Raw genomic sequence first — 19600 nt, 5'->3', positions numbered from 1 at the left:
AAGTTATAGCATGCAGCACAAGGGGCTCAGTAAACCCCTTACTTCTCCCCTTTTATAGGCCATGAATGAGGGGAAAAAATTCTCGGATCATCCTTTATATCAACTGCCTCAACACGACGTGGTTTTGTATCCTGACAGCACATCTGCTTCTTCATAGCCCTCATTCTGCTTGGTGTTCACACTGCCTCCTTGCTTTCCCTCGCCACAGTGCAAATTCCTAGAAGCCCCGACCACACTTGACTTCCAGACGGTAAGTGTGGGTTACTACTTTTGGATCTGGAAGGGAGAAAACGCGTTTGCTTCAACTGCTCACTGCTTAAGGTTAAGGTATGTGCCAGATCTCCGGGCTGGGCACAGACTCGAAAGGTGATAAGAAAAGGCCCCTGTGCCCAGCAGAGGCTCACAGGCTGCCTAGGGAGGCTGCCTCAGGGGCCTAGAATATACGAAGGACATGCTGTAGGCACCCAGAAGGACGGTTGGTCCAGGGCTACGTGGGCAAGGCTTTGGTCTGAATTTTGGAGTTTAGGGAGGGGGCTGGTCAGATAGAAGCAGGCATCCCGGCAGAGGAGCCAGTAGAATGAGGCCCCAGGCTAGGGAGAGGCCAAGCTGTAGCAAACACCAAGGTGTTCATTCTGTGGTCAAAAGGGAGCTGCTGAAGGTCGGTGAGCTGAGCTGGGGGCATTAAGGTCTGTGTTAAAAATGACAATTGGCAGCCATGAGTGGCGGGCCGACCCATAAGCGGAGAGCCCCTTAGGTAGCGATGAAGCCTGCCAGGCCCTGGGCTGTCGCCGCAGGTCAAATCCGCCTAGAGCCCTCTTTTCTCCTGCTGCTTCCTTTCCACTACTTTCTCTGCGGAGATCCTTTCGCCCCAGGGTGTCCTCCCCGCTCCTTCCCTCCTGGAGTCTCCTCCGCTAGACGCAGACCCAAGGCCCCGGCAGCGCGCATGCGCGACTCTGCGGCGCGGCGCATCGCGTTACCGCAGCGCTGGGCGGGGGGAGAGGGGCTGGAGGGAGGAGGGCGCGTGTCCCAGGTCCCTACCAGGTGCCCGTAGACGTCGGCCGGCTGTAGGTAGAAGGTTGAGTTGAGCAGCTCTTCCAGCCTGCGCGGAACGTCGTTCTCCCGGTAGTACTCCATCGCCTGCTGCTTCAGCTTCTGCAGCTCCCTAGTGGTCCCACAGCTGCGGCCGCCGCCTTCTTCCCCCATGGTAGGAGATTTAAAAGGCTACAGCGGGGTTTAGCCTGGGGGCCCACGAGCGTCCTTGCTGTCGCTAGGCAACGCAACGTGATCCCGACCCCCAGATCTCGCGATGCGTCCAGGCCTAGGTTCTTCCTGCGGCAAAAGCTGCTGCGTTTCTCCGAGCCAGAATGGCTTTTGCGCCCGCTCCCCTCCCTCTTCTCCCTGCGGGATTGGGTCCGGGGTGTCTGGGCTCCTAGACTCCCAGGACTGTCGCCCTCCCAGCTTCGTTTTCACCACTTTTCCCCGGCAATTTTCCAGAAGGGAAAATATTTAACGACCTCATCAAGCGCGTTTTGCCGGAGCGCGGCAGCCTTAGCTCCGACTTGCACCTGGGGTCGCGCGCTCGGCTCCCCTTGGCCCAGCGCCTCGGGCCACCCGGCCCACCCCACGCGCCCCCAGCTCTCTGCGCTTAGTGAGCTCCTCCGGGTTGCTAGGGCCGCCTGTGCAAGGCAGACCCACTCTATTGGGGGAGGGATGTGGGAGCTCAGGACATACTGAGCTGTGGCGGTCTCAGGAATTCTTTCACTGGGCTCATGCTACTTGCTCTGAGCCGAGCAGTGTGGTGGCTGGGCCTGCTATGATGTCCAGGAGAGAAACGGCCACTCGCCTTTCCCTGGGATATTAGTGGGGGTGAAAACAACGGAATGAAAAAAACCAGTGTGGGCTGAAAATATTTGGGGTGAACCCTAAGGGATGGTTGTGGTTTGGGCAGACCTAAGGGTGGGGGTTGATTCAGGCAGGACTTGGGGAGGTAAAACAAAAATGGGGGAATGGCCTTAGCTTACGTTTTCTCTCCAGAATGCTGCCTGTGTCATGCCCTTTTCAATCCAAAGTGCCTTCCTGGCTTCACTGCACCTGCCAGGTGTCATACGATTACAGAAGTTAGTGTGCGTCCTCAGTTCTAGATACTTCCAATGCTGCAGGAGTGGGCGGCGATGGACAGGATGTTCTTGTTTTACTCTGGCCCGTTTATGTTCCCTACCCGAGTAGACGAGTTACAAGATGTGTGCCACACTTTGCCCCCAATGGAAAACATACCTACTCTGCCTGTTTTCTGAGTCACTTAGCATAAAATGAGAGTGAGTGAGAAAGCCCTTTGAAACAAGACAGTTATTTTAAATACTTGCACAAAATATTTAAAATACTTTGTGATGCTGATGATGATGCAGATGCATAAAAATGTGATGCTGTAAGTACTGTTATGCAGCCCAGACATGCACCTTCCAAACTTCCGCCGTGTTCTGTCTGCTCTCTTATGGAACATCTCACGGTTTGTTTGTGATAGACCATCATGTACCTGCCTTCTCTCCTTGCTAGATGGAAATCCCCTGACGGTAGGAGCTGAGTCTGTTATCTTCACATCTACCACGGAGCCTGGGGCCCTGCAAGGGCAGAGTATGTAGTCTGCTGAATAGGTGTTGAATGAACCCTTAAGCAAAATAAGCTGATACTATTGCTGTTGTTTCCATTCCACCTTTTTGCTTTTCCTCATATATCCCTTGAAGAAAGGCACCTGCTTCTCTCCTATGCTCATCCTTGAGTGCACAGGTTGAGTCCCACATCAATGAAGCCGCGTCCACAGTCCAGCTGTCACTCCAGCCAGCCCTTCTTTCTGAACTCTTCCCTCATTTGCTGCCTGGACCACAAAGTTCAGCCCTCAGGGATGTGTTGATTCATTTGACCTTTCAATGGAAGATTGCGAGTATCCTGGGCTGGGACCACCATATTTTAGAGTCTCTCCCTGTAACCCATTTGTCTCAGTTCCAGGCGGACAGCAACTTTGTCTGTCTTGTTCACCACTGTGTCTGCAGCATCATTACATTACCGGATGGAATAGCTTCTCAGTAAAGATTTGGTGAATGAATGAATGGGTTTTACACATAATAAATGGTTAATAAGTACTTAACTCACAATCAAACGTTTTGAAGGTGGGTGAATCATGAGTACACCAGCCTGTCTGGAGCAAAGAGTTTCTTTTCAGGAATAATGACAAATAGGTTGGAAAAGTAGTTTGAGGTGATATTATGAAGAGGCTGGAATCTCATTTTGTAGGAGAAGGAAGCAACCACAAATTTCTGAATATAGGAAGGGCAACAAATAAGTAGGGTTTTAGGAAGTTAACTTGCAGCAGTGGGTAGCATTGATGGGTTTTTGTTATACAGAAAACAAGAGACAGAGGCAGAAAATTGTGTGTGTGCAAGGGCCTAAACACTGATGGCAACCATGGGAATTGATGAGTAAGAGAGAGTAGAAAGGATGGATGTAAAAGGCATTGAGTGGTTGGATGTGGGTTTGGGGAAGCAAAGATGGCTATTGAGGATACCTTGTAGAATTCTGTGATAGTTAATGGAAGTAGGATCAGTGCATCATCTGGTTTTGATGGAGGCAACATGATGCATTTGGTGTTAGATGTGTAGAGTTTGAGGAGCATTGCTATCCCAGAGGAAAGGGAGGACTGAAGATCCAGATAGACAACATCCGCGTAGCATTCAGAGTTGTAAGAACAGACAAATCCTTTGGAGGGCAAAGGGGGAAACATCATTTTGAAGTAGGACTTAAATATTGGGGGAGGAATATATTTAAGACATAAAAGGAAGACAAGGAGCTACATCAGGAAAAAGGGTTTAGAGAAAAAGGGAAAAAGTCAAAATCACAAAGTCTAAGGCAGAGACTTTAGGGAATATTTCATATGTATGTGTGTGTGTGTGTAAAACTGCATAGAAAAAAGTCTGAAAAGATATATATCAGCGTGCTAATTGTGTTGTCCCAAGGTGATCCGATCACCAGGACCTTTTGTTTTCTTCTTTTCATGTATTGATAGTATCTGGTTTTCCTGTAATGAATGCATTACTTGTATAGCCTCGAAAAATTACATTTACAGTATTTAGAAAGTTCCAAGAGGATGAAGACTTTAAGAAGAAATCTCAATTATTCCCTTGTAGACTCATTTCATTTTCTCAAAAAAAAAGTGACAATACATGAAGTCAAAAAATCAATTAATAAATAGAAACTACCATCCTGGTCAATCAACTTCTGTCATTCACTCAATCAACAAATATTTATTGAATGCCCACCATGTGCCAGACACTGTTCTAGGCACTGGGGAAAGAACAGTGAATAAAAAGAATTCCTTCTCTTCACGGAATTTAAGTTCCAGTGACACTCCAGTAGCACTTACATCAGAGTGAGTCATCAGGACAAACTGAAATCATAGATGTGAAAGCATTTGGAAAAAAGTTGGTATGCAAGGGGTTTATTAACAGCCGATTGGTATTGACAGATCCAGGTAAATAAAATGATTATTCATGAATATTCAATTTTCTTATTTTTCATAGATATTAGGAAATGTTTATGGGGTTTTAGCTATAAATATACTCATATATATGCAGATTTTATACATACTTTACACATTCCTTGTTTTAGTATCTTGGTGATTGTGTTTCCATTTTATATTGAGATTGAATGTCTAAGGGTACTTGAGAAGGGTCAAGTGTATTGCTAACCCTAAACTTACCAAACTGGGGAGCTGAGGATGGGAGGGAAGAAAGGGGAAAGAAGAGGCTCAGAAGATTTAGAAAGTTTCTGCAACATATTCACACAGAGAGGGTAGGACTGTGCTCTCCTATTTTAGAAAGATGAAATAATATTAGAGGATACAGTCATGACTATTAACGTCCCATGAGTCTGTAACTGCACTGGAAGGCATGTATGGCGTGTACAAGAAACGCTTGTCTGGAAGTGAGAAAACATAGATTGGAGTCCCAGCTGCCCCTGAGATCCATCTGTGTCAGTAAAAAGAGGTGTTTGGACTGGGTTAGAATTTCCTAAGCTTTTTGAGTATGAAGGCTCCTTTTAACAACAATAATAAAATTCAGTCCGTCCCCCCAATGTAACAGTAGTTATTTATAATAATTATAAATTCAGCAGTATTTCTAGAGGCATAATATATTTTTATTCATGGAAATTTCATGCATATGAAAAGGGATACATTTAAGGGCAGGCCATTATTCAGTGTTGGGGGTGTATTTGATGTCTTTGGAGTGATGGGCCCCTTGCACAGAGTCGATGGGCTTCCTGGTGGCCTTTTTAGAGAACCCCTGAACCAAGTCTTTCCATCTTGGATCTCTCCTACTTTGTAGCTCTAATTTAAGCTAAAATATCAGGATACATTAGTCTGTTGCAACTTGCTAACTGAAGACCCTTCATGGAGGAAATTAACAGTTCTTCAGTCTACATTTCAAAAACAATTTCTGAGCTATGTCAGACATTTCCTGAATGAATGTGGATGAAGAAGACGCATTTGTTCATTTTTCCCTAATCCTGTCCAGCACCTTTATTTAATTTGGAACTTGTTTGCCGTGACTTTGATGTTCATAAGTGATTATCTAGATGTTATTTTGGGGTTGCTATCAAGTGCTTGTTAATGCTTATTTCCTACACTTGACAGCTGTGATGAATATCATTTTTCATAGGGAACTAATGAACATGACCACAGGTGCCTTTAATCAGAATCATAAACAGGAGATAATAGATGGAAGACGTTGCCTTTTCCTTATCTAGAAAATGGGAATAATAATGTTAACTGTCTTCACTCAGTCATCATGCTTAGGAAACAAGATTCCTCATCTAGAAAATGGGAATAATAACATTAACCATCCTCACCCAGTTGTCCTGAATAAGAAATATGATTACCAAGCTAACTGGAAATACAAATAGCTGTAAATTAAATGCTAAGTTAAAAAAGTAGGAATTATTTGGTTAATAAGTGGGGAGGCTTTTAAGATTTTTTTTTCTTTATTGATGTCTGTTGGCAGTAGTCATTACCAGTATAATAGTAATAACAGCAAAACAGCCAAAACAACAGTTGCCACTATCTTTGATTGGGCACTTTTATATGCCTGGAGCTTTACTTCCATCATTCCATTGAATCTGCAGAACAGCCACAAAAGGTAAGTAATTGGCTCAAGGTCACACAGTTAATAAATAGGGGGGATGGAATTTGAACCCAGCTCTGACACCAGGGCCCTTGTATTTCCCATTGTGCTCACTGTCTCTCAAAGCTAGAACTCTCTTAGGTTCCACTGTCTCATGCTAGCTGTTGCTAGACTCTTGTCCGTCCTCTTAGGAGGGGCCCGTTGAGTTGCTCACTTGGCGGTCTTGAAGAAAGAATGTTCAGTAAGTGGTATCTTGATCATTGGTTCTCAGTCTGAGCCACACATTAGAATCACCTGGAGATTCTGTTGGCTTCTAGTAAGCACTATTAGAATTTAAGCACCATGAAGAGATTGTTTATTTTATTCATTGCTACAGTGTTGAATGTTACTGATGATTGGGTCCTATCCCAGACCTATTAAATTGGAATCTCCAGAGGGTGGGGCCCATGCATATATATTTTTTTAAATACATGATATTAATATGCAGCCAAGGTTGCAAACCTCTGCTTCAAAAGATTTCTCCATGGATCAGGTCAGAAAGAGAATAACAAAGGCTTCCCCCAGGAATGATTTATTAGTGGAGGAAGCCAACAAGGCCTAGAAAATCAGAGTTCACAAGTTCAAATCCTGGTTGTTCCATTTCCCAGTTGTGTGACCTCTTTACAAATTATTTGCCCTTTCTGAGCCCATTTCTGCACTAATATTTTGAATTTCATAGGATTGCTAGGAGATGTGATTTTAAAATCCATGTCAAATTCTTTCTGCTATGGCTAACACGTAGTAACTGGTGGTGTTGTGACCAAGGAAATGAAGGAAAAGGAAAATGTAGTATTTTAGCAGTTTTGGAGTATTTATCTGAAAACCTTTATTTAGCTTGTACTGGAATCCAAACTGAATTGAATAAAAGGGAATCCCATTTTGAAAACAATATCAGTGACCTTTTGAGGTGATTACGCCTCCTGGTAATCTGTCACTTTTATTTTAGCCTTTAGCATTTGTGGAAAATTGTAAAGTTGATGGGTTGTTTCTCTCTTGCTTCCCAAATAAAGCAGAAAGCTGGAGCCATAGTCATAACGTGAGTGTTCAAAGCTGGCATCCTGTCAAAGGCTGTTTTAGATTCAGCCTTCCGGTCATTTGTTCAAAGGCCTTTGACACTGAAGACCAAAAGATACTGTTGGAGATGACACTGCTGGCAGTTTAATTAGTATTTTTCAGAATACACACAATTTCTATATGGGCAGAATGAAACTGGAAGTAGGGCAATTATTCAGGGACTTCAGACAGTAAAGAGCAAAGGAAAAGATGAAGCCAAAGAAACTTTGCCATTTTTAAATAGATTTTTTTTTTTTTAATTTTTTTTAGTAGAGACGGAGTCTCGCTTTATCGCAGAGGCTGGAGTGCAGTGGCACAATCTGGGCTCACTGCAACCTCTGTCTCCTGGGTTCAAACAGTTCTCCTGCCTCAGCCTCCCAAGTAATTGGGACTGCAGGCGCACACCACGAAGCCCGGCTAATTTCTTTTGTATTTTAGCAGAGGCGGGGTTTCACCATGTTTCCTAGGCTGGTCTCAAACTCCTGAGTTCAGGCAATCCACCCGCCTCGGACTCCCAAAGTGCTGGGATTACAGGCATGAGACACCATACCTGGCCTTAAATAGATAATTTTTTAACTTTATAGAAGTAGCTACAACTTAAAGGTATTTTTGTAACATAATTACAGGGCTAATAAAACAAAAGGAATACATACAAAATACCTTCAAAAGGCCAGGTTTTCTTATTTGTACTTCTTTTATTAATATAAAAATAGCAAAATAAATAGTATGATTGTACGTATTGTGAGTGAAGAAGATGTTAAATGTATTTTCCACATAGGGGGCAGCAAAGAAGAGAGAGGAAGAGTCCCAGTTAAGAGGACCAGTTAGATGTTTTATCAAGTTATGGCCAAAAAAAAAAAAAAAAAAAAAAAAAAAGCATTCTCTGTGACTCTTGTAAATATCGATTGGGTTTGTTTCCTGGGCCTTGAGAGTTCTGTGCCTGTTTTGTTGCTGCACTTGAATGAGTGTTAATACATTGTTTGACTGTTGTAATTAAACTTGAGAACCTGATTGAAGGGGATTTTAACTTCCTTGAAAATGTACTCTAAGTTAATCTGCTTAAGAGGAATTATCTGTTTCTTATTAGCAAAATCAAAAGACCGCTTCTGCCTTATAACACAATTTCTACAGGCCTGGTTATGAATCTTATGGTAATGTTAAACTTTCAAAAATTATTTGGGGAATTTAAAAAATTGAGTTGTCAACTTAGGGCTTGATTTTAGATTAATTATTGGCAAAATGTAGAATTTTTTTTCATTATGATGTTGTTTTCTCTTTTTCTGCCATAATTTTGTCTTTTAGAGTTGGCAGCTATTTTTTAAGTTAATTACAGCTTTTTGAGTGTTAAGAAAAAATAGCAGTCACAAATGCAGAATGAGAATTGTTTTTCAAAATATTGTATTTTAGAGGAGTAAATTCTCAGTACATTTTTGGCAAATAAAATTAGACAAATTTACTAGTATTAATTTAACTGCATCTCTTTTGTATATGACAAACATCTATAAATTATTATGAATGAAGCCCTATGTACTTCCAAAATTATTTCTGCTGATATATGTGAATGAATCTCTAATGTGTTAGTTTAAATTTCTGTACCAGATGTTAAAAAATACATTGAATTGTGTTGAATGCTGACAAGGAATAATGCATGATTAATCCTGTTTTTAATTAAATAATATAATTATTTTATCATTGTGCATTCAACACTTTAGGTAGAGGTTACAGAAATAAAACTACTGATAATCAGCATCTATTTCTCAGAAAAATGTTTCCATTAATACTTAAAGTTTAGTAAAGATAAAAGACTAAAATATTGTTTCTAAAGTAGAAATGCTTTTATTGTGTTATTATTGATGTTTGTTTTTGGCCTGAGCTACAATTTTAACTGCTACATTTGAGGGATGGGAAAGACTAGGAAAGCGCAAGAGAATCTGACACACAGTTGTACTCAGAATGGAATAAAGAGTTGTGTGTATTAGGAGAATGTTGTGTGAAGGTAGTTTCACCTGAAATAAATAACTGAAGCAAAAGTGTGGTTTGGATTAGAAGTATCTAGGTGCCTGCCCTCAGCTCCATTTCTTTTTGTGTGCTTAAAGATCTGGCCAAGGGAAGCAGCATGAGTAACCCGGGCTTCACTCTGTTCCACTGCCCTCACCAGATCTATCAGAGCGTCCTGAGGGAGCCGCATTTGTTCAGCAGCTACTGTTAGACTGTTGTGAAAATTGGAGTTGATCTGTGACCAACTGATTGATTTAAAATGTCACTGAGTGATCCAAGGTAGTCATCCTCACAAAGCTCACAACCATATGTTTGCATTCTAGTCTTACAAACTTTAGGGAAATTTGAAAATGGGAGAAGATAGTGAAACACACTCAGAAGGTAGGAGTTCCATTTGAGTTAACCTTAGATCTCTGTACTTCCTAAAACATTTTTCTGTGTCTAACATTTTAAAAGCCGAGTTTCTGTTTGAGGGAACTAGTGCCACATTTCTTTTTGATGTAAAATGATTCTCAGCCAACACTTGTTGAGATTCGTATTAACTGTGGGTTTGATCGGAACTTTGGTTGCCTAATCATAAATACTTTCTTTTCTTTATAGCTAAGCTGACAGGAAAAATACAGTTCCTGTGCCGATTTTGAGAATGCAGAATCAAATACAAAATCAAAGACTATGTTTTTATAGGGTAAGAACAAAGGGCTATAACTTTTAAAGAATGATATTTGAAATAAATAAAATGTGTATTTATCAATTTATAAGCTTTAGAATGAATGTTGTTCTGTGTATCATTTATTACTTTACTGAAAGTACAACCACTTAAAATTCTGAACCAAGAAAATTAATATTTGCAAAAGAAAATTATCTGTTCATTTAGTAGTTTTTTGTATACATCCTATAAACCAAATGCTGGAAAATTAGTTGTCTTTCTCGGAGATAATTATAAATCTGCAAAACAGGATATGAGGATATGCAATCAAAATGAACTCAAAACAGGAACTCTGTTTAATTTATATTTGCAGGAGACTTTATCTCCAAATATTATTATATGAGAAAAAAAAATCACTGCGTGTTTTGTTTTTAACTAAAAAGAACTGATTTTCCAGTCTGTGTGTATGCTGTCTTGAGTCCAACTTACTAGGAGCATGCTATGGACTTTTCACACCCTTTCAAGCCCCAATAATTAAAAAAAAAAAAGAAAAGAAAAGAAAAAAAAGCACTAACCTCTTGGCACAAAACTAGACCCTGGCGGGTAAATCAAATGTTGCACACATGTCTGTACCCTCTTGGGTTAAGGCTTAGCTGCCACATCAGGTTCAGTCCATATGATTACTATGTTTATGATCATATGATTACTATATTTATGATCGACCCAGCTTGCTTCCAAATTGAGACTTTAAAATTACACACGTCATGCCATCCTGTCTCATCTACTTTTGACAAAATGTGTAGGTGAGATTTTAGGGTATTTTTTTACAAGGCATCTACGAAGTCCTTTGGAATCAGTCATACTTGTGTTGATTACTAAAGTGCATCTTTTTCAGTGGGATATTTTTAAATAAGCTGTAACTTTGGATGGATATTGGAGGAATGGAGCTGTGATCCCTGTCAAACTGAGAAAAACAAGGGTATGGGAAGACTCCTTTGACTACTTAGTGCTTTGTGACTTTTGAAAGAAAGGGAACTTTGCAGCATGTAATTCTAAGAAAATTGTAGGAAACAGCAAAGTAGAGCAAGGCTCTTTGTGAGGGAGGGGAGTGACGTCTGTGTTCATATAGCTTCGGTAACATCTGACCTGATCCGAAACACTGCGTTTGAAATATTCCTTTAGAATGATCTTGTGCATTCCACAGAGGCATAAAATAGCAAAATCTATTTCTTCCCTTAGCCAGTAGTTCTATATTCAAGAGCTATAAAATAAGGTTCAGATCGATGTCATTTTCCAGCTGGAAAGTATGTTCACCTTATGTATTGAAAAGAAACATTTCAGCAAGTCCTGTTACCCGCTAGCCTGACTGTTAGCTTTTTATTAAAGTATTAAGGACCTTTACATATCTGTATGTTAACTTTTAGTGGATGATATACATATTGGTGACAAATGAAAACACATGGATTTTCTAAGTACATAAGGTGCTCAGGTTGAAGTGTGTGGCTCTCACTACATAAATAAGTTGGCAAATATGAATTATGAAGAATTTAGCAGTTACCACTCAGAAAAATCACATATTAGCCCAGGTTATAATTCTCATCTCTCTCTACATTTAACCAGCTGTGTCTTGACAGAAGAATAAGTCAACATTTAAAAAAATGCAGTCTTTTTTTTTTTTAATGCAAACCCCAGCATCTTTACAAACCCTCTTTTGTATGAAGTTGAAACAAACTTAACTGAAGGTTAAATTGTACCTTGTGAAGTCAGATGGTTTAAAATGTGCTATGGAGATCCAAGTGAGGAATAAGATGTAAAGCGTGATTTTGTTGTCTTTGAACTTTGGAATTCTAGGCAGACCTCTTGCATCATGTACAAATAAGCCAAAAAGGGGTGCGCTTGGAAGTGAAACCAGTCCCACGGTTGCTGTCAGATTTGACCTTCATTCCACTGATGATGTGTTTGTTTGTTTTTTTTTTTTTCTACTTCAAATGTTCTGTTTTTCCCCCCTCCAGAAATATGGTGAAATGTTGTTAAAACTGATCACCCACGCTCTCACTCTGGGAGTTCATGCAGAGGACACTCGGCCTGAGGACCAGCAGTAGGCCAGCCACCCCTGCCTCCCTCCCATGCAGAATGCCACCCCCCGGCCCTCCCATCACACCCTGGCTTGCTGTGCTGCTCTGTACGAATGGGGTTTCTGTTTCCAGCCTCGATAGTCCAGGCTCTTCTCTTCTTGGATGCATGGGCTTGATTCAACCCACTTTCCTCTGCCTTTACCACCGATCAAATAGGCAAAGCTACTAGAAATTGCCATGCGAAGTAATTTACACTTACTATCCATTTCCCATGACAGTATATAAATCTTTGTTTTTATTTAAGGGACTCAGAGCCAAGTAGAACTTTGGGGTTATTTGTTTCATATTTTATTTAGTTCTGTATTAATTATCAAACTAAACATCCAATTATATGTGTCATTTTACAGACAATTAAAACCTGTTAGTATGAGCAAATAGAAACACATTCAAATTCCGGGTTAAAAGGCTGTCAGCGTAATTCTTCATATTTGGGAATCAGTTTATTTAATGGGCTTAGATTTAAAGAATTTTTTTTGCATTCTTTTTACTAAATAGGCAAATAAAAATACCTTTTATTATATGTAGGAAAATACCTTTTATTATATACAGTATATTTTGATATAGTATGTGTTATTGCCCTAGCTCGCTATCATTTATATTCTGTTAGTATTAAAAGATTTTAAAATCTAAAATCCGCAGTCTCAAAATTCTAAGAAAAAAAAATGCACATAAGTGCAGCTATGGAAGTTGTACCATGACCTTTCAGAGGATTTAGCTGCACAAAACTCGATGGCATTTTCAGATTTATCATCATAAACACTCTTTTTCTTATAGCTCAGTTCTCTGTGCTCTTTGTTTGTCAGTAAGTGGGCAGATGTTTTTGCCTTTTTATAAAAGTGCAGTAATAGGCATGTCTGCTGCCTTTCCTTCATCAGCTAGAAGAAACATATTCACGGCTTATCCTGATGACAGATGATTCACCTGAGCTTTGTTCCAGATTGGTAGCGGGCAGCATGTCGTGTCGCAAATGGCCTTCCCACCAACTCAGTTGAAAAAGGTCCCTCTGATTTAGATATAAACTTACGCTTTCACCTGTTGGAGAAAAATGAAACCATCACTAACCATTTTTTATTTTGTTGGCAGGTTCATGCCTGTTACAAAGTGATTTATCCCCAGGTGAATTACTCCTTCACATTGGTGTGGCAGTGACTATTTAATAAAGCTATTTATGAAAACTCCTTAAGTGTGTGGTCCCCGTTCCCACAGTGTGTCACTGCCGCCGCCAAGTGACAGGTCTGAAAAATCAGCAAATCTTAAACAATTAAGGCATCAATTCCTCCTTCCCAAACCAAGGCTGCTGCTTCCTCCTAGATAAAGATACTGTCTACTTCTGTAAGGAGAACTGAAGACCCTTTCCCAAATCACGCTGGACCTATATGGGTGTCCCTCCAGCGTCATGGCCTCTCAGAGAAGAATGGCATGGGTGATGAAGAGAATTTCTTTCTCTGAATGAATAGATCTAATTTTAGGGTGGAGAGAGGTGTGTGTGTGTATGTGTGTGTGTTTGTTTAGTTCACCGCAATCTCACACAAAAATCATGCCATACAGCAGGGAAGAAATTCTCTGTCTTAAAAATCCACCAGTCACACCAAAAATTTGTAACTCCAGGAACACACAAATACTTGGGGACGTATGCAAAGACTTCTCTTCTGCAACCTCATTCTTGAACGGGGCTAAGAGCTTTTCAATTGCTGTGACATTTTCAGCCAGGGAAGTAGTAGTTGTTGCAGAGCAATGTTTTACAGGCAATTACTTTATATGATCAATGGAGCAATTCCCCTTCCAGAAAGGAACCAAAGCGATCTAGTTAAATCATTAAAGAGAGAAAGAGAGTGGGAGAAAGGGTTCATCTCATTAGCAGGTGCCAGTGCTGCAGGCTCCGTGGCGGCATACAATGTCACTGGCCCTTTAAGACAATGACTGTGCTCCCTCCACGGCTGCCACCCCCTCCCCTGTAGCTGTTGACAGGTCTAAACCTCCCTAGCAGCCCATTGTGGCCGCAGTAGGAGGCACCTGCAGAAAATGTGCCAAAACCAGGCAGGGAGCAAGAGCTTTTCAATAAGCTCCGCAGCTGGAGAGGAGAGGCAACACTAAACAAGCAGCCTGGGCCCAGGCATGTGATGGGAAAAGGGGTCAAAAACAGACACCTCCTATGGGCTTTCTGAGCACTGTTCGGTTCAATTTGCTGACATCTTCTAGCTGGCTTTTCTCTATTTGCTTAATATGCTGAGGCATTTAGCTTAAAAGCACTAAATGCCCCATCACGATGAGCCGTTTTCCCTTTGCCCATTTACTGTTATTAAGGATGCTTTCCAGCATTTTCACTCTCTTTCTGCCCCAAACTAAGATTGTTTTCTTTTGCTCCTCTCTCGTGACCACTCACAGGCATTCTCCACCACACACAGCCTGCTTGATTTTACTCATCTTTAATTCAGAGAGGAGTAAAGCTCTCCAAATTTAGGATCTGTGCTACCTTTGTAAAGCACACACTCCTGACTGCATTCACCACATGCGTGGAAGCTGAATTCTTGCATTCCAACTAGTAAACATGTATTGTGCATCTACGGTGTATCCATCAGTATTCACAGGACTTCCAGAAATCCACAGATGGACAAGACATGCTTTCCCCCTTGTATTGTTTAGGACCCAGCAGAGAAATGAATAGCTAATAGAACTGTGGGTTTTCAGAATTTGTTTTGTACCCAGTGCTTGTCTTTGTAATGTCTACAGTCCTTTTAAGAATAAATAGGCGTGGAGGGAGAGGACAGGGAGTACCCTGGGATGGGCTGGTGGTATATTGGCTCTGTCAGGTGTGCCTTGGGGAACCAGAGGGCAGATTCTCAGTGTCATCTCTCCAGGGCAAATGGAGAGAGAACTGGCCTGGTTCCTCAGTTCTGGCAGCTCTGGCCTCTCCACGATTCCTTCCGTGCACACAAAAACGCTTCCCGGTTTTTGTGACTTTCCATCTATTTTTTTTCTTACTTGATGTAGTAAGGCATTATCTCTGTCTTGCAGATGAAAACATCTGAGACTCAGGGCTAAGCACCTTGTCCAAGGCCACACAACAAGTAGGTGGTAAGTGCACAGGCCTGCCAGGGACCCAGCTCCTCTGCGCCCACCTAAACCTTTGCTTTCCTCCGGCCGGGTGCTGCCTCTTCAAACTGTCAACCAGCACGGGTGCGCGACTTAAAAGCAACGTGGAAACAAAGCGACATTTTCACAGTGCAACTCTTTTCCCCCCTCCTACAGATGGAGAGTGTTGGCGTGTACGGATTCTGTGGGTGTAAAGCAAAGAACAAAATGAAGTGTGATTCAAAGTGGGAAATAGCCGCTTCAGGTAGGAAATGAACTAATGTGTGTAAGTATCAAACTGGCATCTGAAATCATGACCCCTAGAGCCTCATTCCTGTCGAGAGGGACTAGGTATACATAGAACTGGGACATTTAAACTTCTGCACGTGTAAGATGTTTGCCAGACCACTGCTGCAAAACCTGCTTGTTCAGAACACTAACAAGTGGGAAGAGGTTTGGGAGAATTTCAGAGGCACCCTTGAGTCAGAAAACAAACTTGTTCCCCAGCTATCCAAAGCCTAGAATCATCGCTGGCCACACTCACACGCATAGATTGTGGACCTAGCATCACGCTGTCTTCCTGCCCTGCTCTGGTGGCCCTGGGAGATTGGCTCTGTGAGGGCCCATACAAAGGCAGGAAGATGGCCTCTCGCTCTTCTGTGCTTGTTTTTGCTTTAACATGTCTCTCCTCTCAGAGGACTGGTCCTCTTCCTTCTCCTTCGGTGCCTCCCTCCAATTCTGGAGAAAACAAGTGGACTATTCATGTAAAAAGAGAAAGACTGAGAAAGGGAGGGGGAGATGCCACCGACAAACTCCATTGAAAGCCACTGGCTGTTCATTTACATTCACACTTTTAAAACATGTTAACTAATGATGTTAAATGGTTTGCCAAAGGTCCTGGCAGGTCAGTTGTAGAAGTGTCATTTCTGCCTAATTAGGGCTCTTGTGGCTGCTTGGGGGCTCCCAGTGCAACCAGTGACAAGCCGAGAACTGACAGCTTCAATTGGAGCCAATGGGAAGGTTGAGCTGGTCGTGTTTTCCAACTCAGCCAGGTGTTTGCTGAATGGGGGAGGGGCCTGGCGAGATCTGAGCGCTTCTATGCTTCTATGATCCTTTTTCTTTTGCTGCTGCCTCCCAAGTCCTTCCCCTTTGCCTGTCTTGTCTTGTGTCAAGGTCAAGAATGGGCTTCGCTAAATCAGCAGTTTGGGTTATCTCTGGGAGGCCATTAGCAATCCCCAGCCCAGACGTTTCAAGTGGTCTCAGACCCCAGATGCTAGATTTTTATCAGAGAGTAGGAAAAGAAAGGGAATGCTTTAGGTGAAAAACAATAATAGGAAAAAAACAAAACAAAACAAAAAAAACCAGAAAACTGTGTAGCCCTAAAAGTGTTAAACTTCTGAAGACATTCATAATAATAAAATTGCTTAAGGAGAAAACCATGAAAGCATCTTGATCAATGCTTTAAATACTGGAAAAAATAAAAGACCATAGTGAAAGCAAATCCTGTAATATTCAATGGGACAGACAGTACCTCTCACATAATAGTTGCTCAATAAATAAATTTATTGATTTGATTTGGTTTTTCAGGAGAAAAGTTATCTGAGAAACAAAGAGTGGTTGCAATTTTGCTCTCTTTCATGCTTGCTTTAACTCTTTCTATCATGTTCTTTGAATTTCTCAGTTGACCATAAAATGCTTGCTAAGTTGCAGTTCCACATTATGGGTTGACATGATTATCTTGTTTTTTGTTTAGTTTTGTTTTTTACAACTTAAGCAAAATACCATTAATTCTCACCACCCCCAGGCTGCAGCAACTACCACACAAAGAAGCAGTCCTGTGGCAATGACAGGACATCTGTGTCCAGGATTTGGATTTGACGAACTGGCAGATCCCGCAGGGATGATGGCACTCCCTAGTTGTGTCTGAATTGGACACACCAGCACTTGAGCACACACAAACGCACGTGAACAGACGGAAATGTTTTGGGCCTGTTAGCCAAGGAATGACGGAATTAATCCATGGGCATTTGGGGCCAATGTTACTTTAAACTAAAGGGAAAAAGTAAACTGGAAAAAGCAATGTTTGTTTTATGAAACTCTCAGACCCAATCCTTAGGTGACGGTTCTGGAAATGAGGGTTTCTAAAACAAAGGGCATCTGAAACTGGTTTTTCAGCATCCTTTACTTGTCTGATGACCTCTTTCCCACCCGCTGCCTCTGTGCTCTTTAAAATGGAACAGTGAAAATGGGGCCAGAAAAACAGATTGTTGATGCCTGTTGATTTTATCAAAGGAAGGTTGGATCAAGCAAGACGGCATAAATAAACACGCCTAGGACAATTCCTGGCAGATATCAGGTCTTCCATAGCAGTGAATCCTCTCTCTGCTGGCATGAGTTCTTGATGGTTGGAGACCATGCGCTGTTCTGTGCATCACGTTATTTTTTTCAGCCCAATAGCAGGTGAGCTACTGAGTGAAGACGGAGGCTGGAAACTAATTCAGCTCTGAATCTTCAGCACCTGGCATGGAAGGTGCCCAGGACATATTTGAAAAAGAGAATTAATAGAATTGACTTATAGGCTGACCTCCTGAATGACGAGTGAGCATATTGATCAAAGCAGTTTAATTGGCTGTCCCAAATTTTCTGCCACTGACTTCCTTTGAAAGACCCTTTGCATTTTTGTCCTATTCTGTTTTGTCTGTTCCTTTCAGACCATATCACATGCTCTTTTTCCTCTTCTTTAGTGACCTTCTTAGTCTTTCTTGCTGCTCCTATAGACTGTTGTTTACTCACACTGCTTTTATTCTGAGCTTTCATTTCTCTTTTCGTTCCAGTTCTAACCCTTACCTTGTCTATGCCTCCCATACCCCCCTCCGACTCAGAGTCCTGATCTGCAAAGCTGCCATTGCTGTTTGTGCACTTTGAGGGTGAACAGTTGTCATGCGGCCCTTTTGAGTGCTAAAAAGCGACCACTTAAGATTTTCCTTGTGGATGAGTATTTTAAAATCATTCTGGAGGAGATTAGTGGTAAAGAAAACCTTCCTTGGCAACTAAGTCATTGTGGAAAAATAAGCCAGTTAGTCACTACAACTAAAACAAAAACCTTCTGAAGACTTGTGCACAGAAGAAAGAACGTGTGAATTACAGGTTTTCTGCTTTGTGGCATTAACACAGTCCAGTAGTATTCGCGACAGCTGATCGTCGCGATGTTGGCCCCGGAAAGGTGAAATTATGTTCGGTTGAATATTACCTAAACCTTCTAAAAGGCCAATTTGATTTTGTTATTCCATTGCCAAGGGCTTGTTGGTGGCCCTTCCAGATCTGGCTCTGGCATCTCTTTGACCTTGAACCCTCACTCTGGTTGTGCTGATCTGCTGACCATCCTCCGGACATGCTAGGGTGTTTCATGCCACAGGGCCTTTGAATAAACCTTTCTTACACTTGGAAGGAATGCCTTTTCTTCCTTTTGTTCCTCTGCTAAACACATGTTATTAAGAAAGATTCAACTCCATGTCACCGCCTCCACAAAGCTTCTCCTGACACCTCCCAAGTTAGATTGACTTTTTCTCTTCTGTGCCCCTGCTGTCGAACTTGATGTTCTTGTCAATAACAAGAAGACTGGTAACAATGATGGTTTCCTTCCATTGAGTGCCTTTTGGTTCCCATAAGTGTAAGTGCTTCCACTTGTTATATCATTTAAGCCCTGCTACCCTATGAAGAGGCCACTATTGTAGATACAGTCATGCATTGCTTAGTGACAGGGATATGTTCTGAGAAATGCATCATTAAGCAATTTCATCATTGTGTGAACGTCGTAGTATGTACTTACTTCCGCAAACCTGGATAGTATAGCCTACCACACACCTAAGCTAGTATATGCGGGATAGCCTGCTGCTTGTAAGGTACAGATCTGTACAGCATATTGCTACACTGAAGCTGTAGGCAGTTGTAACACAGTGGCAAGTACTTGTATATCTAAACATAGAAAAGGTATAGTAAAGACACAGTATTATAAGCTTAACGGGACCACAGTCATATATGTGGTCGGTCGTTGACCGATATGTCATCATGCAGTGTGTGACTGCATTTATTTTACCAACAAGGACCCCTAAGCTCAAGTTCCATGTTTGATGTCATACAGTTTCAAAGTGGTGGTGCCGGGACCTGAACCCAGCCAACATGACTTGACCCATGTTATTGGCCACCATCAATACAGAACTACCAAACCATCTACCTCCCATTATAAATAGCCACCATGCTGATAGGAGGGGCATTTTGGTCTTCAGTGTGTCTCCTCTACACAGCTCCCTGAGGTTGGTGACACTCATAACTTTGTGTTCTATTGCTTATCCTTGGGTCAACACGTTGCAGAGACTCTTAAGTGCTGACTGGGTTTAATAAAATGGAATTGAATTGTACTGTAGTATATATTAATGCATATACACACACACACACACACACACACACACACACACACACACACACAC

General features: G+C 41.7%; 2 protein-coding genes across 4 annotated transcripts in view; one reads left to right on the top strand and one right to left on the bottom strand.

Annotated features, from left to right (window-relative positions):
- ENO4 (enolase 4) overlaps positions 1–1608 on the bottom strand; it is a 34818-nt gene extending 33210 nt beyond the window's left edge. For both annotated transcript variants that reach the window (XM_032281771.1, XM_032281772.1), the window contains exon 1: positions 1039–1608. In XM_032281771.1, the coding sequence (XP_032137662.1) occupies positions 1039–1203 (165 nt within the window). In that variant the 5' untranslated portion in view covers positions 1204–1608. The remainder of the gene's footprint in view (positions 1–1038) is intronic.
- HSPA12A (heat shock protein family A (Hsp70) member 12A) overlaps positions 233–19600 on the top strand; it is a 183996-nt gene continuing 164628 nt past the window's right edge. Inside the window, exons 1-2 of one of the 2 annotated variants that reach the window (XM_032281762.1) lie at positions 233–250; positions 15291–15378. In XM_032281762.1, the coding sequence (XP_032137653.1) occupies positions 15291–15378 (88 nt within the window). In that variant the 5' untranslated portion in view covers positions 233–250. Of the gene's footprint in view, positions 251–1052; positions 1205–15290; positions 15379–19600 lie in introns of those variants that run through there. The other variant, XM_032281761.1, reaches the window with a different exon arrangement.

This window comes from Sapajus apella, unplaced genomic scaffold (genome assembly GCF_009761245.1).
Source record: "Sapajus apella isolate SASKATOON/1434 unplaced genomic scaffold, GSC_monkey_1.0 scaffold13, whole genome shotgun sequence".
Taxonomy (NCBI): Eukaryota; Metazoa; Chordata; class Mammalia; order Primates; family Cebidae; genus Sapajus; species Sapajus apella.
Note: the sequence above shows the minus strand (reverse complement) of the source record. Positions and strands in the feature narration are given on the sequence as shown.